Raw genomic sequence first — 27,082 nt, 5'->3', positions numbered from 1 at the left:
AAGGTGGAAGCAGGACATGCAAGTGAATGGGAAGGGCAAGATTTGGCCCTCATTTTCTAAGCAAAATGTCCTGATCCTGGAGATCTGACATTTCCTCATCTCCCCTCTGGTCAGGGGAGCCCTTCTGACCAACAAGAAGGGGTTTCTCAAGTCTCCCAGCCCCCAATTCCTGTAGGGCCTCCCCTCCCCTCTCTCCTCTTTCCTCCCTTTCCTTCCTGCAGAGCTTCCCTTCAGCCATAAAAATAAAATAAAACACAAACACCCACAGTCCAGGAGGAGGGCGTCAGACAGATAATGGGCATTTTATATCTTTTTATGACACTCCCCATAGGCAGCTCGGCAATCACAGCGCAATAAAGGCAGGCATGCAGCTTGCATAGTTAAACAACTGCCGGGTAATTAGGCACAGCAAACACACCACTGGGGAGGCCTCAGGCCTGCCCTGGGATCTGCCTGCAGCCTCCCTGCCTGCTTGCAGCCAAGCAGGTCCCAAGCCCAGGCCCAGTGGCCTGAGATTGGCTTGTGGCGCTAAGGACAGTCCACTGGCAGCTGCCATGTCTGTGCACACTCACAAGCACACCTGCCCACATCCACACAAGCATTCCTGAGCAGTCAGCCTGGCCCTCATCTCCCCAGGAGGGCCGCTCCTCTCTTGCAAGTAGGTCAACCTATGGACTCAGGAGGGCCCTTCTTTAAGGCCTTTGAAGAAGTCACAGCAGGCACGAGGAAGGACTAGCTCATCAGGTAGCTGTGAGATTATCAAGCGGTACAGGCAGGGAGCACATGAGCACACAGACATGTTTAACATGTCTCATCGTTTTCAACTCAGGATACAGATGAATTCTAAATAAAACATCTTTAACACGGATGATTACCTCACATACATATTCCTATCACTGTCCTTACCATTTCTATTCTATATTCCCCATATGCCTATTGACCCACTCATCTTCCCCAGCATTCCAGGAGCTCTGCACAGGTGGAACCCAGATCTGCTTCACCTCTGAGTCCAGATACTCGGACACTCGGGGCTCCAGGGAGTGATTGGCAGTAGGATGTGAATACAGATGTCCAGGCCCAGGAAGAGCACAAGTCACTTACTACTCAAGGTACAGGTCCAAGCTGACCTAAGCCAAATGAGACAGAGAAAAGTCCTCACCAGGGCTATGGGCACTATATCTGAGTCTGCACATTGCTGCTTCTTTCTCTAGTGAATTGGCTGGCATATCCAAAGGCTGCAGGAAAGTAATAGCTAATTAATGAAACAGAATAGACAAAATGCTATTACAATCCCACTTGAAGACTGACATTACCAAATGTCCCATCTGTGACATCTGTGAGGGGTCACTCAAGGAAAGCTATGCCCAAACACTCTTCTCCCAGGAGTGGACAGCAGGCCAAGTCAGCTCACGGAAAAGGCCATGGGATGAACCAGCACAGCTCCACATGAATGTGAGCATATATCCAGCTGTTTTTTCCTGGTCTCTTCTTGGCCACTGCTAAGCAACTGCCAAGATAACCAATAAAGAGGACCAAAGGCTGGTGGAAGGGCCTGGGCTGTTCGTTGCCTTCAGGGTACTGAGACTCCTTCCTTTCTACCCCACAAAGAAGTGAGACCACAGGTTCTCACAGTGAAGGCCAAAGCCTAACGTCTTTCAGTTCCAGTCTAAGCTGCCCCAAACTATGAGAGGTGCCAGCTACCCTAACTCCTCTGCAGTACCTGAGGACCTGGCTCTCCTGACCTGATGCCAGGTAATGCCCTGCTGTCCCAGGTCTCTCAACTTTCCCCAATGGGATAACAGAGCAGTCCTGAGGCTACAGATCAAAGTGGGGCATGTAAATGAAGGGCTTCTCTGGCCTTTCTTGCACCTGTCTCATTAAGGGGAAGGCTTTGGCATCGTGAATGACCCATAATGGCAAAGGCAGAAGAGACCACAAGAAGACATCACCTCATCCAACTCCTTTTAGACAAAGAAACTTAGGCTCCAGAAAGGGCAAGTGACCTGACATCAGAGCCTTTGTCTTCTAGTGTCCAGCTCAAGTTCATTCCAGGGTCGTTTGTATTGCACCATGCTGCCCTCTAGAGACAAGGGCCTCGCTGCCCACCTCCAGTGCTAGAGTCAGACTACAAAGCCCACACAGACATTTCTACCAATATTCCTGCTGGTGGGCATGGGCACATACCAGAATACACACAGATACACCCTGTCCTACACAAACCTCCCCATACAGGGAGATATACTTCTTCAAGACATACAGACATACATGTAAACAGGCGTGCACCCTCTCTTACTCACACACACTCCATTAAATAGGTGTCACTCGACAGATTTGGAGGATGAAGCCAATTCCTGTCCATTCCCCATCACTGACTTTTTCACTGACCACAAAACTAGTAATGGCTGCTGTGTGTTTGCTACGCCTCCAGCTCACACCAGGCCAGACTAAGAGGAGCTCCTCAGAGGGACTCTGCTGGGTAACAAATGGCAGGAGGGAAGTTATGGCAGGAGAGAGCCTGGATTCACAGCCTCCTAGTCACATGGCCTTAAGCAAGCTTCTTAATCTCTGTGAGCCTCTATTTCAGCACACACAAAACAGGAGGTTTAATGCAATAATGTGTACAGAGCATCTAGCACAAAAGGCTAGTACCGACTGGTGTTGTTACTACTGATACTAACAGTATCAGTCAAACCTGCCTTTGCAGCACAGCTTGCAGGGTACTGTGGGAGATGGGAGTCAGGGTTTTGCCTCCTGTCTTGTCCTCTCCTTTTCTGCAATGTCTCCCAGTTTCCAGGGTCCAGACTAGCAACAACAAAATCCAAAGAAGAAAACACAAACACAAGAATCTGGGGAGAGGGGCTGGCACTGTGGCATAGCAGATTAAGTGGCCGGCTATTGCACTGGCATTTCATATGGACACTGGTTCGAGCCCCAGCGGCTATACTTCCAATCCAGCTCCCTGCTAGCATGCCTGGGAAAGCAGTGGAAGATGGCCCAAGTCCTTGGGCCCCTGCACCCAGAGATCCGGAAGAAGCTCCTGGCTTCAGACTGGCCCAGCTCCAGCTGTCACGGCCATTTGGGGAGTGAACCAGCGGATGGAACCTCTCTCTCTCTCTGCTTCTCCCTCTCTCTCTCTGTAGCTCTGCCTTTCAAGTAAAATAAATAAATCTTTTTTTTTTTTTTTTTTTAAAGCATCTGGGGAGCAGGCAGAGTAACTAAGTACTTCCTTAAGCTCTCAGACTCAGCAGAATGTAGTTGTGTCTGCACTGCCCCGATGCCAGGCCCACCTTTTCCCCAAACTGCCCTCAGCTCTGCCAGTGTGTGTGCCTCTGTTAGCCTGCTGGAGTCCCCTCCGCTTCCCCAGTTCTGTGGACTCAGAGAAGACGCAGGCGTAGTCTGTTTCTCAAGTCACTTAAGGTCTCTCACAGGGAGAGACCAAGTCACACACAATAACTGAAGGCATCAACACTGGGCCCAAGGTTTAGGGAATTACAGGTGCTGTAGTCAGATGCCTGGATTTACATCCAGGCTCCAAACAGGTCTAGGAGAGCTCTCCGTTCTCCTGCACTCCAGAGGAAGCCCAGAATTCACTTCCTCAAGGACACAAGAGGAAGCAAGAGGAGGCTCACAGTGGGACCATCACTAAGAGGCCACATCCTCTGACAGGACACAGATTCTCAGCAGAGTCAGCAGTACCAGACCCGGGCAGGCCCGCTTCTGAAGCCCTGTCACAGAGCACCAACAAGAACGCCAGGGGAGGTCCACTGCAGCTGCCGCAGGGAAGCTCGGAGGCAGGGAGAATCTCATCGCCCCGAGCTGACTCCCTCGGCTGCTTCTTCCCCTGTGCGGCCACTCCCATCCAGGATGCAGACCAAGGTCAGCTGTCTCCCTCGCCATGGTATGCCAAGCCGCCTTACCGTCACATAAAGACCAGCACTCTTCTAGGAGCTTTACGAACACCATCTAACTGGCTCCTCACGCTGAAACTTCTCACATCTTACCATAACGATACAGGGGCTTTCTGCCCAGCACTCTCCAACTGTCCACAGCCAATATGCTACAAAGCAGGGTGGCCTCTCTCCTGCCAGCTACCCCCAGGCCACAGGCTTTCTGCCCTTAGGTGGACATAAACAAGGTAGTTTTCTGGAACTACTATACCACTCTTATACAGCAGCTGAGGGAGCAGGCCTTGAGCCTTGCAGTTAAGGTGCTCATGTTCCACACTGAAGTACCAGGTTCGATTCCTGGCTCCAGCTTCCTGCCATCGCAGATCCTTGGAGGACACAAGTGATGGTTCAAGTAACTGGGTTCCTGTTACCCATTTGGGAGACCTGGATAGTGTACCTGGCTCCTGGCTTTGCCCTGGCCCAGCCTCAGTCATTGTGGGCATTTGGGGAGTGAGCCAGCAAATGGGAGCTCTCTCTTTCTGTCTCGCTCTGCCTCTCAAATAATTTAAAAAAAAACGGGAGGGGGCTGGCACTGTGGCGCAGTGGGTTACGACCCTGGCCTGAAGCACTGGCATTCCATATGGGTGCTGGTTCAAGACCTGGCTGCTCCTCTTTCAATCAAGCTCTCTGCTATGGCCTGGGAAAGCAGCAGAAGATGGCCCAAGGCCTTGGGCCCCTGCACCAGTGTGGGAGACTTGGAAGAAGTTCCTGGTTCCTGGCTTCAGATTGGTGCAGCTCCAGCCATTGTGGCCAACTGGGGAGTGAACCAACGCATGGAAGACCTCTCTCTCTCTCTCTCTGCCTCTCCTCCCTCCCTCCCTCTCTCTCTCTCTCTGCCTCTCCTCTCTTTCAAATAAATACATAAATCTTTAAAAAAAAAAAAAAAAGGCAGCTGAGGCTGACTCCACTCTAGGTCCTGCACTTGTCTGTTCTCACTCCTGCTCTCACTCTGCTTTTCCTCTAGCAAAAGGCATACACTGCAGCTTAAGAAAATGGAAAAATTCTGTCTGCATTTCTCCAGCCTAGCCAGCTGTATCACTGCCTGAGGCCTTCACACTGCTCCCTCTGCTGGATGCCCTTCCTATCCTGTCTCTGGAAAACTTGCTTGCCTTTCAGCTCCAGTGTCTCCTCACTGAAACCTTTGTTGACTTTCTCTCCCACACCCCAAGTCAAAATGACTCTGCCCTCCTTGACACTGGAGGCAACAGAGCACAAGCTTCAGATTCTACTGCCCAGATTCAAACACCTACCCCACCCTTCTTTGTCGAAGGGATATAACTGCTCTGTGCCTCAGTTTCTTCATCTGTACAATGGCTAACAAGAATACCTGTCTCACAGAGTTTTTTGAAGATTGAGTTAATCCATATCCATATATAGAATAGCATTTACACCAGCACCTGGTTTTTTGTTTTTTTTTTTTTTTGGGGGGGGGCGGGGACAGGCAGAGTTACACAGTGAGAGAGAGAGAAACAGAGAAAGGTCTTCCTTTTTCCGTTGGTTCAACCCCCAAGTGGCTGCTATGGTCAGTGCACTGTGGCCGGCGCGCTGCACCGATCCAAAGCCAGGAGCCAGGTGCTTCTTCCTGGTCTCCCATGTGGGTGCAGGACCCAAGCACCTGGGCCATCCTCCACTGCACTCCCATAGCACCTGTTTTTATTACTGTGTTGTTATTATGTCTACAATTGAATGAGGAAACCAAAGTTCAGAGAAGGTAAATAACTTGTCCAAAGTCATAACACAGGTAAATGATAGAGCTGGGAATTGATCTACGGTGACTGCAACTCTGCACTCACTGCATGGTCAGGCATGCTGATGGCAGCTGGAGTCAAGAGCATGAGATGATTGACCCCATCCCATGGCATGAGCTAAGGGCAAGCTGGTCAAGGACAACATTAACTCATCCTCTCCTGGACTCTGTTGTGGGTGGGGTGGAGGGTAGGGCTCTTTTTCCTAGCTCCTGCCAACAAAGTCCATTGTGTCTACCTTGAGCTCCTGTCTCCTTGAGCCTGTCTCTTCTCTGCAGCCTCACCACCCCAGTTCTCACAGTCAGTAACGGGGCATGGGAAGAGCAGGGACACAGTGCTATCATTTCATCCTCAGGTCACCTCTGGGATATGGGTAATATCTTTCTTGCTTGACAGAGCAGGATACTGAGGCTCAAAGAAGTTAAGCAATTCTCCTAAGGCACCATAGTTGGTAAGTATAGAGCCAAGATCCTAAACAAGCCCTGCTGGACTCCAGAGGGTTAAGTGCTGCATGTCAGGTGTCAGTGAAGGTTCAGAGAAGGACTTGCTCCAGATCACACAGCTGGCTGGTAGCCACATTAGAAGTCTGAGTCAGACTCACCAGACTCCAAAGAGTCCTCTCTTGCAGCAGTGGTCCCTAGTCTGTGAGCCACCCCTCTATCAGGGTCCTGTGTGTATACCCCACAGACCATTGGAAGACTCAGTCTCAGATACAGCCATACTGTTTTCTGAGCTTTACATGGATAGTATTGTAATAATAAAGTAAAATAAATTCCTCTTAAAACCAAATTCATTTTTCACTATATACTATATATACCCCAAATACAAGTTTCAACAACTGCTAAAGGGAGAAGAGGATTTGCCTACCTCTCTCCTACCTCTCTAAGTCTCCAAAATCACACTTAGGTACCTTTGCCAAGATGCTTTCTTCATCCTTGGTTACAAATTCACAAGAGAGAAGTATCTTTTGTGTGCAATAACTAGTCCCAAAGGCACAACCCTGTCCAGGCCTCCAGGTCCCAAGAACGCTAAGAACCATCGCGCCCTCCAGCAAGGAGCACTCAAGTGCAAGGCTGTGGAAGAAAGGAATCAGAGAGGAATTGGTTTTTCCTACCCTAACCTCCAACTGCCCAATATACACGGTCTGGGGAAAAGAACACATGAGCTAGCATTCAAATCCTAGCCTCGCCCTCTTCTTTAGGCAAGTTACTGCACTTCTCTAAGTCTATTTGTCTGGGAAAGCCAGCATATGAATTGGCATCTGACTCCAGAATTCACTGGTCCAGCTCTCCATTCAGTGTGGGTTCAGTTCACGACTCTGGATACCTAGCAAGTGCCAGGTCCAGTGTTCGGCACTGGAAAGACAGAAATGGATGGGATACAGACCTCAAGAAGCTCACAGCATAGTCAGAATCACAAACATGTAAGCAGACCACTACAAGAGCATGTGATACACTCAGCACCAAGTTCTGAAGCCAGGAGGTAACTGAGTATTTCTATCAGAGGGGAATCTCAGAGAAGACTGCACACAAAAGAGGTTTTGAAGGATGAACAGGAGTTCTCCCAACACATTAAAAGCAGAAAGGCAATGTGACACCATAAGCAAAGGGAAGTGAAACAGTCACACCCACCTGAAAAGCAGCAAGAAGTCTGATAAGGCTAGGATGTTATAGAAGGATGGGAGAGATGGGGATAGGGATGCTGCAATGAGCTACATCACCCGGGGCGTCGACATCTTGTTCAAGAGAGAGGATGGGACACGGCCTTCAATACCTACCTTCTTGGCTACAGTGCTCCTCCTGTCAAAACAAGCACCCTGCAATTGCACCTTTTCCCGTGCCTTTGATTTAAGAGTTCCTCTCCTGGCCCTGACAGTAAGGCATTTCTGTCCCACAGATTATAACTCACTCTGGGCTATTATTCAGCTCCCCAGCCCTGGCCCTGCTGCAGTTAGTCCAAACATAATATCCTTCATGCATATATTATCTGTCTCCCTATTATCTGGAATCATTTCGGAATTAAATTTCAGTCCTGCAATATTGGCTTCAGGAGCGGCGCGCTTTATGGGCTAGTCAAAGGTTAGAATACCAATCAAAATAACAGTGCCGATGCAGCGAGACATTTTAATATTCCAAAACCCGGTAATTGTAAAAGGACATAATATTTTTTCCCTGATTACCCCAAAGGCAACACATGTTAACAAGGCGAGGGAAGGAGTGAAAGAAATTTCAGAGTTCAGACAGCTGTAAGACATATTTAAAGGAAAAGCCCAGGCTGGGCACTACACCATGGGGGCAGGGAGGCGAGAAGAGAGGAGACATTCCCTCTAGCTCTAGCAGCCCGGGGCTGGAGATGAAGCGCTGTCCCCTCCTCCAGCCCTAGACCAGACCCTAAGAGCTTATTCCCAGAGGCAGAGGGTGGCACGGAAGGAAGAATAACTCCGGATCTGGAATCTTTTCTTTTTTAAAGATTTATTTATTTATTTAATTGAATGTCAGAGTTACAGAAAGAGTGAGAGACAGAGAGAGAGAGAGAGGTCATTTACCCACTGGTTCACTCTCCAAGTAGCCACAACAGCCAGGCCGAAGCCAGGAGCCAGGAGCTTATTCCGGGTCTCCCACATGGGTGGCAGGGTTCAAGTACTTGGACCATCTTCTGTTGCTTTCCCAGGCCATAACCAGAGAGCTAGATCAGAAGCGGGGTAGCCAGGACACAAACTGGTACCCATATGCGGTGCCGGGATCATAGGCGGCAGTTTTACCTGCTATGCCACAATGCTGGTCCTGGGGTCTGGAATTATTTATTTGAAAGACAGAAATACAGAGAAAAGGAGAGAGAGAAGTCTTCCATCCTGTGGTTCACTCCCCAAACGGCTGCAATAGCCAGGGCTGGGCCAGGCTGAAGCCAGGAGCCAGGAGCTTCTTTTGAGTCTCCCACATGAGTGACAGGGGCCCAAGTACTTGGGCCATCTTCCGTTGCTTGTCCAGGCACATTGGCAGGGAGCTGGATCAGAAGTGGAGCAGCAGGGACTCAAACCGGCGTCAATATGGGATGCTGGCACTGCAGGCGGAGGCTTAACCTTCTACGCCTCAGCGCTGGCCCTGAGATCTGGACTCTTGAGGCCTAGGTTCTTGAGCTCACAGTCTGGTAGCCTCGTGCCCCTCAGACGCCCCACTCAGGGTTTTGGCAGCGTGCACTTTGGGCTGCTCTCCCACTCATCCTTTCCTGACACCAGGTCTAGGTGTGTATCCCCACGGCTCCCTCACCTATACCTTGTGCTCTGTAGCCCAAACTGCATACGTTTCCTCCCAAAGACTGGGAGAGGTCCTGACCTACCTGGCCCCCAAAGCTGGCTCCCAGCAGGATAGTAGCTCACGTCTGCCCTCTGCCCTGTGGACAATGCTTCCCACTCCAGATGAAGCTGATGACACAGACAGCAGTCCCAGTTCTGGTTCTGACCACTGAGTGGCCCAGAAATTTCCACCCTTAGAGCAAACTCATTTCTTTTCCTAAAAACAAAAACACCTTGCAGGGCCCCTAAATAGTCCTGCCTCCCTTGGTTTTCCAAAGCAGCTTTGGAATAGCCCCAGTGGAGGGTCTCTGTGGCCAGCATCACACAGCCACCATTCTATAGGCTTCTCACTTCTGCGAGAAGCACCTGAGCAGTTTTACCCTCATGGCTCGACAAAGGGACCTGGCAGGCAGGGTTCCTGATCCTCTCCCTCCTGGGGTTTTCCAGCCTGCTTGCTGACACCGCCAAACCACACGGTCCCCACCTGCTGACCTGTCCATGGCCCCCAATGAAGAACTTCACTAAAGGCAAGAATTTATTCTTCCACAAGCCCTTAATTTATTACTGCACTGACTGGGACTCTGAGTGCTCCAAGGTTAGGAAAAGTCCTGCTCAATGGAGGACACCAACCCTCTCTTCTGCAGTTTTTCCTGCTGTCCTCTCCCAGGGGAGGTGGAGGAGACAGAATGCCTCTCAGAGGGACTCTCTGCTTCTCTTTACTTTCTCTGTAAGAGTTAGTCCTAATTCCACCACCTCAGAGCACCCAGAAACTGAAGCAGTACAGAGAGTACAGAAGGCAGAAGGAAAGTGGTGCAGTAATTTTCACCCCTTGGTGCAACTGGGTCTGCTAAATTCCAGGTGGCCTGTGTCCCTTCAACTGAGAACCATGACTGGCTGAGCCCTCTCAGGACTGACTCAGAATGCTGCTAAGACTGCCTGCCCAGGCATCAAACGGCGTTACTGACAATCGGTCAGAGTGTATGCACACATAGCAATGGCTGAATTGTATATGTCTGTAGGCATGCTTGTAGACATATTTATATATATATATGTGTGTGTGTGTGTGTGTCCATACATATGCAGTGAGTAAATATACCTTATATGTGTATGTGTAGAACCACATACTCCCATCTTTATGGAGATCTTATCCAACCTGTTTCTAAGATTAATATTTTCAGTATATTTGAAAGGATGATAGAGACAGACAGCAGACAGATGGAGAAAGATCTTCCACTTGCTGTTTTACTCCCAAAATGCTTGCAACAGCCACGAGGTTGAGCCAGGCCAAAGCCAAGGAGCCAGGGACTCAAGTACTTGCTCATCATCTGCTGTCTACCAGGGTGCATATTACCAAGAAGCTGGAATTGGAAATGGAGCTCCAAAATGGGATGTGGGCATCCTAAGTGATATCTTTACCACTGTACCAAATGTCCACTCCCCTTTCTGTTTCTTGATTCCTCATTTACAACAACATTCTTTTCACCCAACTTCAGCTACTCCTTTCCATGCTGCATCTTGGGACCTGCTAATGCCAAGAACTGTCCCATCTCTGAAATCACTAATTCAGACATCCTGCTCTCAAACCATAATCTCTTTTTTTAATATTTTTTTTTTTTTTGACAGGCAGAGTGGACAGTGAGAGAGAGAGACAGAGAAAGGTCTTCCTTTTGCCATTGGTTCACCCTCCAATGGCCGCCGCGGCCGGCGCGCTGCAGCCGGCGCACCACGCTGATCCGAAGCCAGGAGCCAGGTACTTATCCTGGTCTCCCATGGGGTGCAGGGCCCAAGGACTTGGGCCATCCTCCACTGCACTCCCTGGCCACAGCAGAGAGCTGGCCTGGAAGAGGGGCAACCGGGACAGAATCCAGCACCCCGACCGGGACTAGAACCCGGTGTGCCGGTGCCGCAAGGTGGAGGATTAGCCTAGTGAGCCGCAGCACCGGCCTCAAACCATAATCTCTAATCCTCCCATCTGCCTGCTCAACTACACCCAGAACGCCTGTTTGTCATCTTACTGGGACCCATCTACTTTCCCCCTATCTATCACGTCTCCTGCCATGTTCTGTTCCCTCACCCTCCTGCTCAGATCACATTACCCATTTTGCCAACTGTTGACTTAACAATATCTTCAACTCCCTTGTTCCTTTTATTACAGCTTCTTGAGGAAAACCTTCACCCTGGACCAATCTAAAAGTCTACTTTTTCCATGTTCTCAGCCAGGCAGCTCAGCTGCTCCACTAAAGAGAAGTCATGCAACTGAACAGAGTCTCCACTATTATCATCAGCTTCAGCAGGACCCTCAGCACGGCCAGAGGTCCTACCGGGCTCCCAAGTCAGCTTACATATTTACCATCTACTAGAACTGTAGCTATCCTCTTGCATTTTCCAGAAACTTTCCCAGCCCTCCCGTTAGTTACAAGGCAAGGACTCACTTTCTGTTTCACAGAGAAAAATAAAGGCATTGGCTGGGGACTACGTGGGCTTGCCAGCACCAAATCCACAGGCCTGCATACCTCTACCTGCAGCGATCATCGTCCCCACCCCTCCTGTTACAATGGAGGAGAGCCAACATCGAGAATCTGTGTTCTCTATCCCATCTCTTCACCTTCTCCCTTACTGACTCCCCTCTCTACCTTTTTCCTTTCCTCCTCTGATAACAGAGCTCACAAACACACATGTATGTTTTCTACCTTAAAAACAAAAACTCGCATCAACCTCCACCAACCTCTACCATAGCTCTTATCCTTTCTTTCCCCTTCAAAGCCACCTTTCTGAAAAAAATTTAAAAAGCTACAATTTCTCTATCACCTCATTTTTTTTGTTTATTCCCCAATCCACTCTAATTTGGCTCCTGTCCTTATCATGCCAGCAAAGTTTTCACCACTGTCACTTGTTGCTAAAGTCAGCACATGTATTTCAGTCTTTACATTAAGTGTCTCAAGCTGACCACTGCTTTTCAGAAAACAACTTCTTTCCTCAGTGCCTCTGAAAACACACTCTCATGGGCTCTTTTCTTCTATAATTCTTTTATTCATCTCTTTAGCATGAAGAGCAGGGAAAAACTAAGTTCTAGCTCTGCCATGTACATCAAGCAAGCTTCACTATTTCTCAATCTTATTTATTTTCATTTTATTTGAAAGGCAGAGAAGCAGAGAGACAGGAGACTGATCTTCTATTCACAGGTTCACTCCCCCAAATGCCTGCAAAAGCTGGTGCTGGTCCAGGGTGAAACCAGGAACTGGAACTCAATCCAGGTTTCACATATGGATGGTACGCATCAAAATATTTGAGCCATCACCACTGCCTCCAAAGGCATACATTAGAAGCAGAGCCCAGACTCAAACTTAAGTGCTCTAATGTGGGAAGCAAGAGTTCCAAGTGGCTTTTTTTTTTTTTTTTTTTTTTTGACAGGCAGAGTTAGACAGTGAGAGAGAAAGAGACAGAGAAAGGTCTTCCTTCCATTGGTTCACCCCTCAAATGGCCGCTATGGCCAGCAAGCTGCACCGATCCGAAGCCAGGAACCAGGTGCTTCCTCCTGGTCTCCCATGCGGGTGCAGGGCCCAAGCACTTGGGCCATCCTCCACTGCACTCCCGGGCCACAGCAGAGAGCTGGACTGGAAGAGGAGCAACCGGGACTAGAACCTGGGGTACTGGCGCCACAAGCGGAAGATTAGCCAAGTGAATCGTGGCGCCGGCCCCAAGTGGCATCTTAACTGCTGCACCAAATGTCTGTCCCCTCTCAATCTTAAAATGTGAAAACAGCAACTACTAACCAAAGTTGTTGTAAGGATTAGATAATGTAGTTATATAAGTACAGTGTCCAAAACAAATAGATGTAATGGGAGCCAGTATTATATTTAAAATTTTTCAAGTGGCCATATTAAAAAGTAAAATGAAATAGATGAAATTATTTTAATATATTTAATATATCTAAATCTTAATTTCAACATGTAACCAACACAAAAAATTATAGATGGTTTGCATGTTTTCATACCAAGTCTTTGAAATCTTCCGTGTAACATATTTACAGCACATTTCAATTAGGATGCTAAATCTTCTTGTGGGGAAGGGAGCAGGGTGGGGGGCGGTAGGTGTCTGGCCTACTGATTAAGACTGTGGCATCCTATATAGAGGGCCTGGATTTGTTCCTAGCTCTAGCTCCTGACTGCAGCTTCTTGCAAATGTAGCCTTTTGGAGGAGGCAAGTGATGGCTCAAGTAAGTGGATTCCTGCCACCCACTTGGAGACCCAGGTTGAATTCCTAGCTCTGGCTTTGACAGGGCCTAGCCCCAGCCATTATGGGCATTCAGGGTGGGAGTGGGGGGTGAACCAGCAGTTGGAAGCATGCTCTGTTTCTCTCTCTGCCTTGGAAATAAAAATTTTTCAAATCATCAGAAATAGCCTGAATTTCAATTTTTACACAATTAACAGTTTAAAATGTAGATTTACCAGGGCCAGTGTTGTGGTGTAGTGGGTTAGGCTGTTGCCAGTGATGCTGGCATCCCATATGGGTCCTGGTTCATGTCCCAGCTGCTCCACTTCCGATCCAGAAGAGATCTATTTCTCATTCTCTCTCTCTGTAACTCTGCCTTTCAAATAAATACATCTTTAAAATAATTTTTTGAAAAAAAATTGAAATGTGTTTAGAACAACCTGGTTGGTGAATTTACATTTTTTAAAAAAGACTTATTTATTTGAAAGGCAGAGTTACAGAGAGAGAGGGAGAGAGAGAGAGTGAGATCTTCCACCCACTGGTTCACTCCCCAAATGGCTGCAAAGCTGGGGCTGGGCAAGGCGAAGCCAGGAGCCAGGAGCTTCTTCTGGGTCTCCCACGTGGGTACAGGGGCCCAAGGACTTGGGCTGTCTTCTGCTGTATTCCCAGGTGCATTAGCAAGCAGTAGAATCAGTAGTGGAGTAGCTGGGACTTGAACCAGCGCCTAAATGGAACGCCAGTGCCAAAGGCAGCAGCTTCACTACCCACGACACCACAGTGCTGGCCTCTCAAAAAGTTTTAAATCTAAGTTTAAATTAATTAAAATCAAATTATAATTTGTTCCTCAATTATACTAACTACATTTCAGGTGATCTATTGACACATGTGACTAGTGAAAACTAGTTCAGACAACACAGGCACAGCATACAAAATGTAATCAATAAACAAGAACTTTATTACCAGTAAAAACCCTCCCTCCTTCTCTACTCCTAACTCTTCTTCCTTCTCTATCCCTTAACTGTGGATTTTTCTCAGTGTTCTGTCCCAGGCTTTCTCTTCACCTTAAACACTCTTCTTTAGCAATCCCACACACTTCCATGCTTTAATTATTATTCAGACACCCATGATATCCCCAAATCTTTATCATTTATACAGACTTCATCCCTCAGCCTCAGACCTAAATATTCAACTGTCTCCTCAATGTTTTCACAAGAATGTCTCTAAAGGTCATACTCAAAATACCCACACTGAATTCTTCTAATTCTAAAGCTTTTCCTTCTTCCATTATCTCAGTAAATTCACTCTAACTCACCCAGTTGCTTAAATAATAAAAACATTCCTCATCACCAACCTTCACAATCAATCATTTCTTTGTTTTTAAAATGTATTTATTAATTTATTTATTTGAAAGGAAGAGTTACAGAGAGGGAGAAGGGGAAACAAAGAGACAGAGATTTTCCATCAGCTGGTTCACTCCCCAAATGGCCACAAAACTGGGGCTGGTCCAGGCTGAAGCCAGGAACTAGGAACTTCTTCTGGGTCTCCCATGTGAGTGGCAGGAGACCACAGACTTGGGCCATCTTCTGCTGCTTTTCCCAGCCCATTAATAGGGAGCTGGATAGAAGTGGAACAGCCAGGACTTGAACCAGAGTCCATATGGGATGTTGATGCCTCAGGCAGTGGCTCAACCTACTGTGCCACAGTGCCAGCCCCAATCATTTCTTGTCTATATACAGTCACTGTTTCTGTAACACTCATTCTGAAAGAGCACATTTGTTCCAATGTGATTCAGGTATTAAGGAACAATTTAGCATAATGCAAATTTTGCATTTGTTGTTGTACAGTTTTGTCCACAGGAAACACTAGACACACATAGGAAACTATACCCAATTAAAAAGGTGAAACACACACAGGCACACACCTGAAATATCTACCAGCCTCCTGGATCACCACAAGTGTGACAGGCCATCCAACATCCAATTGATCTCAGAAAACCTTCTTCCACCATCTGGGAATCTTCTCACGCCCATTTTTACAAGCAATCTTTGGGTCTTTTTTAAGGTTAAGTGCTACACATGTAGTAGTATCTATGTATTTCTTAATCACTTAACATGTAAAACTAGGCTGGCATTTTTGTTTTCTTCATATCTCCCTCCCTTTTTTTTTTTCACATCACTGATGAATCTTGAGTGCTGTACTCCTAATCTCATTTTTACTGCAGACTTTCCATAGCACGGTGATTTTTAGGACCCTATATGCTGCATTATAGCAGAACTGATTATACTATTGAACACTCTAGAATCAGATTGTTTCTTTACATTCCCACTGCTATCAATTTAGTCAAAATAATCTGGACTACAGCAATGGTCTAATTCTGTGGTTCTCAACCAGAGATTATCCTTATCCCCTCTAACCCCCATCCAAGCCATTGGAAACTGGAGGTGGGGGCCACATTTTTGGTTGTCACCCTGATTTGAAGAGGAGCACCACTGGTATTCAATGAACAGAGACCAGGGATAGTACAAATTCAGCAATGATTATTCCCATACAAAAATGCGGAATGAAGCTCTGTTAAGAAAAACCAGTAACTGGTCTCCCATATCTGCACCTCTCTCTCTGCACTGTAGTCAGAGACAGCTTTTTAAAAATGCAAATCAGATGATGCCTCTCTTCTGTTTAATCCCTTTAATAGCTTCCCCTTACCCTAAAGATAAGGTCAAAATCAAAGTGTGGTCTACAAGCTACTGCCTTCCCCCTCCAGGTTCATCTCATATGACTCTCCTCTTCCCACATTCACAATGCTTCAGGCAATCATTCACCCAACAGATATGATTAAACTTCTGTGTGCCAGATCCATTCAAAGCACTGCGGAAAGAACAGTGAACAAAAGAGGCAAAAATCTTGTCCTGGTTTCCATGAAGCTGCCAGGCTTTACCTCAGGGCCTTACCATAAGCTCTTTCCTGTGCTTAGCCAATTCCTACCCATCCTTCTGGGCTCAGCTCAGACACTCCCTCAAGAAACTATCCTCTGATCCCAAACTACTATGTCAGGTTCCTTATTATATGACCCGTTTCAATTCAATTGAAATGACTGAACATTAATCCTTTCTAGGTCTTTAAAATTATTTATTTCATTGATTTGAAAAGTAGAGAAACAAATCTTCCAGCCATGGTTTACTCTACAAATTCCTACAATAATGGGGCTGGGCCAGGCTGAAGCTGGGAGCTGGGAAGTAAACCTTGGATTCCCAATGTGGGTGGCAGGAACCCAATTGCTTAGAGCCTACTGCCTCGTGGGCTCCATGTTAACATGAAGCTAAAATCAGAGGAAGAGCCAGGACTTGAACCTAGGCACTCTGATATCGGATGCAGGTATCACAAGTGGTATCTTAACCACCAAGCCAAATGCCCATCCCTATTTTTTTGTTATATCCCCAGGGCTCAGCCCAATATCTGGCATACAGAAAGCACTCAAGAATATTCTTTGATGAAGATGTAAATGTTTATGTATGGCATGTGTCTTTATACTTTATGAATACACATGTATAAAAAAATAAATACATTCATGGCTGCGTATTTCCAAATATTTCTGTAGGTGAGTATAGTATGCATGTATGGATGTGTACAATTCTGAGTATACTCACTTTTGGTGTATTCATTTATACAAGTCACATGTATTAATATGTGTGTGTGCATGTGCGTGTATTCTTCTGGCCCCTCATTGACAACCCTGATCTCCTGAAGGGAGCTGGGAGCAGGGCCCCAAGTCCTCTGTAAGCTGACAGCTCAATAAAAGTATTAGATCATTCAATGACATTCCAAATGTCAGCAAACACTGGCTTGCTCCACTCTGCTACAGGGGAAGTAAGTGTAGGCAGGAGATAGAAACCCAGCCATTGCAAAGTTGATCTCTCCTGATGCAACCCACACCACTTGAGGGGAGAAGAGGGCAGCTGATCAACATTTTCGCCTCTTCTCATATTAGAGTCCCTAGAAAATGGGGCTGTTGAATTCAGCTCCAGCTGCTTACTCACTAGGCAGGTGTCAGGAGGCCAAACAGACCAGGAACTGTGCTATTTTTTTATCATGGGGCAAAATTCTGGGAGTTCAGATGGAGAGAAGGCAGGAAAGGAGAAAGGACAGAATAAGATCAGCGTCACAGAGCAGGAAACAAGGAAAAGAATAAGTCTTCTCTATCACTGGTTTTATAATTTTTGAAGTTTTTTTCAATTTATTTGAAAGAGAGACAAAGAGAGATTTCCCATCTGCTGGTTGACTCCCCAAATGCCAACAGCCAGGACTGGGCCAGGCTGAAGCAAGGAGCCCAGAACTCCATCTGTGTCTCCCACATGGGTGGCAAGGACCCATCCACTTGAACCATCACCTGCTGCCTCCCAAAGTATGGACTGGCAGACAGATGGAATGTGGAGTAGAGCCAGGACTTGAACCCAGGCACTCAGACACAGGATGCAGGTGTCCCAAGCAACATCTTAACTGTTGAGCCAAATGTTCACCCCATCATTACTCTTTCTAAGGGAACAGGAATCTTAGTGCAGCTTGTACTAAGTCACACAGCATAAAGGTCAGAAATAAGACCATGCCCTGGGGTCGGTGCTGTGACTTAGCAGGTAAAGCTACCACCTACAGTGCTGACATCCCATATGGATGCCAGTTCGACTCCCAGTTGCTCCACTTTTGATCCAGCTCTCTGATATGGCCTGGGAAAGCAGTAGAAAACTCGGGCCTCTGCATCCACGTGGGAGACCCAGAAGAAGCTCCTGGCTCCTGGTCGGCACAACTCCAGCTGTTGAGGCCATCTGGGGAGTAAACCAGGGGATGGAAGACTTCTCTCTCTTTCTCTCTGCCTCTCTGTAACTCTGCCTTTCAAATAAATAAATAAATCTTTTTTAAAAAAAAAAAGGCTACGCCCCTGACCTCCAGGACCTCTGAAACCTCCCTGTCTTAATTGGCAACTGGCAAGGCCTGGACTAAAATTCACCATCGCCATCTCTCTAACTGGGTCCTTAAACATACCTGGAATATGATGTGGCTGGAGGGCAGAGCCAAAGGTGTTAAAGCCCCTTATTTTGGGGGCCAGCACTGTGGTTTAGCAGGTAAAGCTGCCAACTGCAGTGCCAGCATCCCATACATGGCACTGGTTCAAGTCCTGGCTGCCCTACTTCTGATCCAGCTCTCTGTTATGACGTGGGAAAGCAGTGGAGGATGGCCCAAGTCCTTGGGTCCCTGCACCCGTGCAGGAGATCTGGAGGAGGCTTCTGGTTCCTGGCTTTGGATTGGCCCCGCTCTGGCCGTTGCAGTCATTTGGGGAGTAAACCAGTGGGTGGAATACCTCTCTCTTTGCCTCTGCCTTTCAAATAAATAAATAAATCTTAAATTAAAAAAAAAAAAAAAAAAGACCCCTTATTTTTCCCAGACCTGCTCAGTTTACCTCACAGAAGAAATCGCAAGGCCAACTGGCAACAGAGTCCTCAGTTTCCTCTTGAATTCTTTCTTTCCCTTTACAGCTTGGCAGTGGGGGAGAACCAAACTAAACAGGCTCAGGACAGCTCGTCTACAGCCCCACCCTTGGGGCCTGGTAGCATCAAGGTGGCCCTGGGTAGCAATGTCACCACATGAGTTGGCTGTTTTCCTGCCTTTCTGCTAGGGAACCCAGAGGCAGGGAGCTATCCACACACCAAAAAGTCTAGTGAACTTCACAGAGGAATTGTTCATGGTCAGCGCCTGCCTCGCCTGGCCGGGCCTTCACATTGCATTTGCTAAGGCCAGCAAGCTGCCTCAGATGTGCTCTGACAGCTGGCATGCTGTCCTCCAGGAGCACAAGCCTCACCCAGCATGCAAGGCCTCGATGGAGCTAGTTCTCCAAGGTCAGCCAGTCAGCCAGAAATCACTCGCTGGGCACACTGTCCCCAGCCCCAGTGCCGTCCCGGGTGCACAGAGAGGAACCAGACCCAGTCTCTGGGCTGCAGACACATGTCTGGAAGTAAACACACCTGGACTCAGTTTCAACCACTATAACTAAGAGCTCAAGTGCCAAGGGACCTCAAGGCAAGAGACTGACAGCTGAGCTTCTCGCCAGAAGTGAAATCTGAGCTGAATCTTCTCTGAGAGGGAATTCACCTGAAGATGACTGGGGGACACCTCAGAGAGGGAAGTGCCAAAGGCCAAGGCCCAAAGGGAGGGCAGAGCCTCCCCACTTCAGCCAAAGATGACAACTAGTAAGTAGTGGTTGCACAGTTGCTGGGAGAAAAGCAGGAGAGCTGGATAGGGGTCAAAGTACAAACAAGCCAGAGTGCAAAAGACCTGAACACCAGGGAAAAGAAAAGGTGCTCATAAATGCTGCCACAAAGCTCAGAACTAAGTCTGAGGTCATTCTCAGTCACACAAATATAAAGCTCCTCTCTTCTATCGTTCCTCCACATGCTCACTTAGTTCTAGACAGACACACACACACACACACACACACACCCCTGCATGCTGCTTTCCTTGCCTAGAAAACATTCGCTCCTCCTTATATCCACAGTTGCTTTCTTTGAATGCCCAGCTCAGCACCCAAATTTTAGCGATACATGGGCTGAACCCCTGATGACCTTTCTCTTCTCAGACTCCCCAGGGGTCACCACCCTGACCTCTGGGATGTCTTCCCTCTGTCTCTAAGCCGACCATCAGCATAAGGTTCTTGAGGCTGCCCCAGGGCTGTTGTCTTCTCATCATTATGATTTATGGGATGGGTCTCCCTCATGGCCTGGGCCTCCTGGAGCAGGGAAGCAGGGAGTGTATCCCTACCCATCCTTCTTCTGCTTACCCAGGAAGTACAGCACAAACCACAAAATGCAGTTTTCTGAATGATTCATTGTCAGGGCTCACTATCCTAAGCACACAGGGTCCTTCCAGGTCCACAGAATTGGCGCCAACTCCTCAGGTGCCTGATGCTGCATTCCTGCCAGTCTCCTCTCTCATGTCCCAGGGGATCCAGGCTCAAGACTGCATAGCCCTTCTTCACCTGAGCAAAGCTCCGCTAAGGTTAGGAATGACTAAAGTCAGATTGAATGAATTCCTCTTCCAAACCAGAGAGACCTCAGGGCCAGTCAGGAGGACCAGAAGCCACACTCATGATGACATCAAAGGAGAAAACCTCCCCAGAGGCCCAGCTCATGCCCCATCTCTTAGAGACAAGACAGCTCAGTCTAGAGATTCAGCTGTGAGTGAGAGCCCAGTAAACCTGGGACTCCTCTGCAAGTCTGGGTGACAATTAAGGCAGTGTCACACTCCACCCGGAAGCCTGGTCTCCAAGCAGCTCCCTACTCCCAGTGAATTAATTAGTTACGGCAGATGAAGAAGGGATGTTAAGAAAAGAAAAGAACAAAAAGAAATAGAAAGAGAAGATGAGAAAAGAAAACAAGGGAGGGGAGCTCTGAGGCACAGGAAGACCAGGGGGAGCCCTCAGTGGGGCTGGGAGACACAGTACCTTCTTCAGATTAATCCACTGCTTGAAGTAATCCGCCACTGGCAAGCCCAAGTACTGGCACTGACCTGGGAGCCTACAAGAAAGGGAAAAGAGAACGAGTTGGGCATATTCATGTTCCACTCATGGAATCTTAAGCCAGAAGTCCAACAGAGTATATAGGATACACAGCCAAACAGGGCCCACCCCACCCAAGAAACAGACCCTCATCTTCAGTCCCATGGTCACTGGGCTCCAGGACCCAACCGTGAGGGCCTGCAGACTCCTACTGAAAATAACATCTGCAGCGACTACATGCTAAAGGCCTTTAGTGTGCTTAGTCTCTTACTTACATTCTCATATTTAATCTCCAAAGCAATGCAGGGAGGTAAGCACTGTTGTCTACATTTTACAGAGGAGAAAAGCAGATTCAGAGAGGTTACTCAAGGCCCCATGGCTAAACAATCATAGTGCCAAGAACTCAATTCAATTCTGTGTGACTCCAAAATCTATGTTCTTCCCAATGCATCAGTTTGCTGTTGTGTTGCTATATCAGAGAGGCTGAGAAACAAGGCAAGAGGGGCCAGTGCTGTAGCATAGTAAGTTAAGCCTCCCACTGCAGCGCTGGCAACCCACAAGAGTGCCAATTTGTGTCTCAGCTGCTCCTCTTCCAATGCAGGTCTCTGCTAATGGCCTGAGAAAGCAGTGGAGAATGGCCCAAGTGTCTGGGCCTCTGCAAACATGAGGGAGATCGGGAAGAATTCCCTGGCTCTCAGCTTCAGCCTGGCTCAGCTCTGGCCTTTGCAGCCATTTGGGGACTGAATCAGTGGATGGGAGACCTCTCTCTGTCTGTAACTGCCTCTCAAATAAATAAATAAATAAATAGAGAGAGAGAGAGAGAGAGAGAGAGAGAGGAAGGAAGGAAGGAAGGAAGGAACGAAGGAAGGAAGGAAGGAAGGAAGGAAACAGATTTAGAGATAGATGGGCAGGGTTTCAGTTCATAGCCTCTAGCTATGGAGTTTTTTGAATACAGAAGAGACTATGCAGAAGGATAAGAATTTAAACCACAGGCCTATTTTTGTTCCTTTTTTTTTTTTTAATAAAGATTTACTTATTTATTTGAAAGGCAGAGTTACAGAGAGGCAGAGAGAGACAGAGAAATCTTCCATCTGCTGGTTCACTCCCCAAATGGCTACAACAGCCAGAGCTGGGCCGATCCAAAGCCAGGAGCCAGGAGCTTCTTCAGGGTCTCCCATGCAGGTGTAGGGGTCCAAGGACATGGGCCATCTTCTGCTGCTGACCCAGGCCAAAGCAGAGAACTGGATCGGAGGTGGAGCAGTCAGAGTTGCTGGCACTGCAAGCAGAGGTTTTACTCACTTATGCCATGGTGCCGCCCCCTGTCCCCACCTTTTTTTTTAGAATCAAATTTACCAGCTGTTTCCTCTCCCTCCTCCCACCCACCTAATGTTGTTTTAACCAAAGAAATCCATGCAACAAAACCTGTATTTGATGCCTAATGAGGGTCAAGAACTTAGGACTCAAAAAAGTAAGAATTAACCCTTCTCATAAAAAGTTCAGCTTGTGCAGAGGAATGGACAATGAAACAAACAGTCAACAGAACAGAAAAAGTTGTTACTAGAAATACTAGGGGCCAGTGTGCTGGCATAGCGAGTTAAGCTGTCACCTGCAATGCTAACATCCCATATGGGCACCGGTTTACGTTCTGGATGCCCCTCCTCCGATTCAGCCCCTGCTGATGTGCCTGAGAAAGCAGAGGATGACGACCCAAGTTTGGGCCCCTGCATCCATGTGGGAGACTGAGAAGAAGCTTCTGGCTCCTGGCTTCAGCCTGGCACAGCCCCAGTCATTGCAGCCATTTGGGGAATGAACTAGCAGATGGAAAACTGATCCCCCACCCCCCGCCACCGTGTGTGTGTGTGTGTGTGTGTGTGTGTTGTGTGTGTGTGTCCTCTCACTCTGTAACTGTGCCTTTCAAATAAATAATAAATATCTTTTTAGATCTCATCCCATGATACAAGATGGAAAGGCAAATGAAGACTTGCATGAGAAAGGGACTCAGGGAAGGGGCCAAATATATCTTGTTATAAGGAACCCACTCCTAGGATAACTAACCCATTTCCAAGATAACAGCATTACTCTATTCATGAAGGAAGAGCTCTCACTACCTATGCTCCTGTTAAAGGCCCCAGCTCTCAACACCATTGTTCAGGGACCCGTTCAAACCACAGAACTAGTCAGGCCACAGAACAGGACTTTACTGCTTTCCCTCACTGAGCTCCGCATCCCATTTGATCACCAGGTCCTCTTTTTACATTTCTTATGTCCATTTCACGATGCACTTGTCTACTTTTTTAAGTCTGTTGTTTCTGGTTTCTCCAGAGATATGATAAACTGTAGCTCCTCGGAGACTCTGCATTATCTGAGGCTACTTCTCTTAGGGGAAAAAAAAACACCTGTCATCTTTCCTGGCTATTTTTTTTTTAAAGATTTATTTACTGGGGCCAGTGCTGCGGTGTAGTTGGTGCTGTGGCATAAGTGGGTTAAGCCACCAATTGCAGCACTGGCATCCCACACGGGTGCCAGTTTGCATCCTGGCTGCTCCACTTTCAAGCCAGCTCCTTGCTGATACACCTGGGAAAGCAGAAGATGGCCCAAGTGTTTGGGCCCCTGAACCCATGTGGGAGAACTGGAAGAAGTTCCTGGTTCCTGGCTCTGGATGGGCCTAGCTCCAGCCACTGTGGCCATTTGGGGAATAAACCAGGAAATGGAAGAGCTCACTCTCTCTTTCTGTCACTCTGCCTTTCAAATAAATAAATCTTAAAAAAAAAAAAAAAGGAAGCCAACCTCCATGTTTCAGGTATTATAGTAAGGATTTAGTTTTTGGAGTGTTTTTTTTTTCGGTTATTGTTATTTTCTAAGATTTATTTCTTTTTTTGAAAAAGGCAGAGCTACAGATTGGCAGAGGCAGAGAGAGAATCTTCCATCCTCTGGTTCATTTCCTAAATGGCCACAATAGCCAGAACTGGGCTGAGCCGGAGCTGGGCCAATCCAAAGCCAGGAGCCAGGAGCTTCTTCTGGGTCTTCGACACCAATGCAGCAACCCAAGGACTTGGGACATCTTCTACTGAAATACTAGGGGCCAGTATTCCATTCCAGAGAGCTGGATCTGAAGTGGAGCAGCCAGGAGTCAAACCGGTGCCCATACAGGATGCCAGCAATGTAGGCAGCGGCTTTACTCATTATGCCACAGCACTGGCCCTAAGGATTTAGTTTTGTGAGACTCAAGACACCTTACCTGAATGGCAGGCTCCTCTCAAACATCCAGGTGACAAAGCAGCATTAACCAGTCAAGTTCCTGATAGGGAAATTCTGGCTGAGGCCAAGATGATCATGGGGTATCCAGATAGGATGTGCCCATGTGAGGCCAAGGACCAAGAATATGAAGAAATTAGGCAATTTTTCAGAAGCCAGAATGTGCCTGCCTAACAAGCATAATTGTAATCTGTTTGAATAATTTCCTTATTTCCTCTGATCTTTCTTTCATGTTCCTTATCCTCGGTATTTGTGAAAGTGCTTGCTGAGCTGAGCTACTTCAGAAAAATCACATAAAGGTTTATGAGTGAAGGAGGCTACCAGAGCATCACAGTCTACAAAGAAACAGGTCTGGAGGACCGGCAAGCAAAAGGCAGGGAGCTCCTATCTCATTTTCCCTTGGTCAGCTGCAGCACCCCCAATTCTTTTGGTGGCCAGTCCTGGGGGAGGAAGAGGCCTCCTCCTCCTCATCTGGATTTCACGTGCAGATGACAGCTGTGGCTATTTCTACCAAGTTAGGAAGGGTCTAGAATAGTAGGATCCTGTTTGCTGCTCTTTGAGAAGGATACACAGACACATGTACTTATCAGACTGCCTACACTGAAAACAGAGCACACAGAAGGTGTCAGCCTGGGTATCAGCCTCAGATAAAGCTCACCAGCTATCCTGAATGCCATCTGTACCTCAGGCCTGATTGAAGCATATAGGACGTAGGGACTGGAATTCTCACTTGGGGGCTCACATCGCTTGCAGGTACATGTGTACTCTGCAGATTCATTCACATGCATTCAGGCTGTTAAATGGTCCTCAGGGTGGTCCTCGCCCTGTGACCCCAAGAAACAAGCAATATAAATGGAGGAGGGCACAGCTCCACTTTCATGAGACACACAGAGCCAAATGCCAGAACTTGAATTCCCAGGTGCCTCATGGGAAGACAGTTACACATCTCTCCCACACAACCCTACCCCAGCTTAGAGAATACCAAGAGACTGACTCTGAGGAATGTAAGTTACAGTGTTCATCATCCCCTATTTAAAAGAAGAAGAAGAACTGAAGCTCAGAGAAGAAAAAGGATTTGCTCAATCATACAAGCCAAGGGTTAAACTAGAAATGGAATCCAAGGCTTCTGAGTGCATAGCCATCAGTTGTGTAGATGTCCCTAGAAAGGCAAACCCTTAGGGAGGCTGGTAGCATGTTGGTCACTCAAGGTCACACCTGGATTCAAGGTTCTTAGGAGTCTAAGGATGAAAGTGCCCCGGGCACAAAGAGTCTGAATGCTCCAAGCTCCTACCAGACACTGATCCCAAGAAAAGAGCCACTGGCAGTGGGCCCTGGACTAGCCTGCGGGCATGAACGTGCAAGCAGGTTTATGGTGCCCAGGTCTCCATGCAGCTGGATTCACTGGGCACAAAGCTCCTCAACTGCCCAAACATCATCTGGTCATACTTATTACTGCTGCCCAATGAAATTTTATGCACCGAGTCCACAGGTGTGATTTCCCCTTCTTTATGAGGGTCGGAATGACATCACTGATAGCCAATAGAAAAGAGCCAATTATGTCCAGGCCATAAAAAGGAATGGGATTTTTTTCAATCAAATCAAAACTTTCTTCAGCTTCATGAATGTAAGGGGCCCCTTTAAGGAAGGGCCTCCTAGTCATGCCTGTGGGCTCTAAATCAAGGGACATAATCACTTTCCAAAGACTATGGGGCCTAGGGCCAGAACAGAGCTTCACCCTTGGCATTTATCATGTGGCCCTGCTCTTATCATACTGGCCCCTCAGGATCATAATAGAACAGAACATCAGACCCTATGCTCAGATCCTGCTGGGCTCCTCACTACTCCATCCAGGGGGAAGTTATAGAAGAAAGGGTACCCCTCAAGTTCCCTTGGTACTCCTTTTGAATAAAAGAGAAGAAGGCAGAAAGCCCCTCCCCTGCTTACACAAAGGAAAATGGCGGGACAGGGTTGGAGGAGGGGGGAACAGTGGTGTAAGAAATCATCCCCCCAAGCACAAAGCACAAAACAAAAGGAACCCAGCATCCCCACCCCACCCCTCATTCAGCCCTACCACCTGCAATCGAGCTGCTCTGGCAGGCCCAGACAGCTCTGATGGCAAACAGGTGTGGCGAGCTCGGCGCCAGCCAAGGCAGGGCAGTTGCTCATTAAGGGAACACCCTCCTTGCTAATAGGTATGGCCAAGGTGGAGCCACTGCGAGCAGGAGCACAGCTTTGAAGATTAGATGAAGCAGAGCTGGGTGGGGGGGGGGGGCTGCAAGGCTTGAGTCAAGGAGACCAGCAGCATGCAGGAGGCCCGACAGCCAGACTGGCAGACAGGCACCAACAGCACCAGCCAGAGAACAGGATCCATTTTGGAGAAAGTCATGGACATTATTCCTTATGTGCTTTTCTTTCTTTACCTTTTAGGGGAAAATCCAACTCAGGAAGGTCCATGTCACTCTCAGTTTTGGCAGATCCAAGCGCTTAAAGAAGAAGGAGACAGCACGCCCTGGAGATACCCTTAGTCCATCTTCTGTCTCTTGGGAAAGGTGGTGGGATCTGGGTCTCAGAGTGATGTGGCATCAGTTGTGATGCCTGCAGCTCTAGGACATGTGCAGACTTCTCATCTGCAGGAGCAAAGGGCTGCATTTCATCTGACACGAAGAGAGCTAGAGAGCTGCTAAGCAGAGGTGAAAATCAGGGAGACAGACTCTGTCTTCTTTTTTATTTTATTTTTTTAAAGGGGAGAGAGAGATCGAGAGCGAGAGAGAGAATGAGGGAACTTGCTCTTATTTATTTATTTATTCATTCATTCATTTATTTATTGACAGGCAGAGTTAGACAGTGAAAGAGAGAGAGAGACAGAGAGAAAGGTCTTCCTTTCCGTTGGTTCACCCCCCAAATGGCTGCTACAACTGGTGCACTGCGCTGATCCGAAGCCAGAAGCCAGGTACTTCCTCCTGGTCTCCCATGCGGGTGCAGGGCCCAAGCACTTGGGCCATCCTCCACTGCCTTCCCAGGCCACAGCAGAGAGCTGGACTGGAAGAGGAGCAACCAGTGCCTCAACCGGGACTAGAACCCAGGATTCTAG

General features: G+C 47.8%; 1 protein-coding gene across 20 annotated transcripts in view; it reads right to left on the bottom strand.

Moving 5' to 3' along the window:
- Positions 1–27,082, bottom strand: part of ERI3 (ERI1 exoribonuclease family member 3) — a 146,535-nt gene that overhangs the window by 48,490 nt on the left and 70,963 nt on the right. For all 20 annotated transcript variants that reach the window (XM_008265370.4, XM_070078596.1, XM_070078605.1 and 17 more), the window contains one exon: positions 20,683–20,755. In XM_008265370.4, the coding sequence (XP_008263592.1) occupies positions 20,683–20,755 (73 nt within the window). The remainder of the gene's footprint in view (positions 1–20,682; positions 20,756–27,082) is intronic.

This window comes from Oryctolagus cuniculus, chromosome 7 (assembly GCF_964237555.1).
Source record: "Oryctolagus cuniculus chromosome 7, mOryCun1.1, whole genome shotgun sequence".
NCBI lineage: Eukaryota > Metazoa > Chordata > Mammalia > Lagomorpha > Leporidae > Oryctolagus > Oryctolagus cuniculus.
This window is presented reverse-complemented; position numbering and strand designations above follow the sequence as displayed.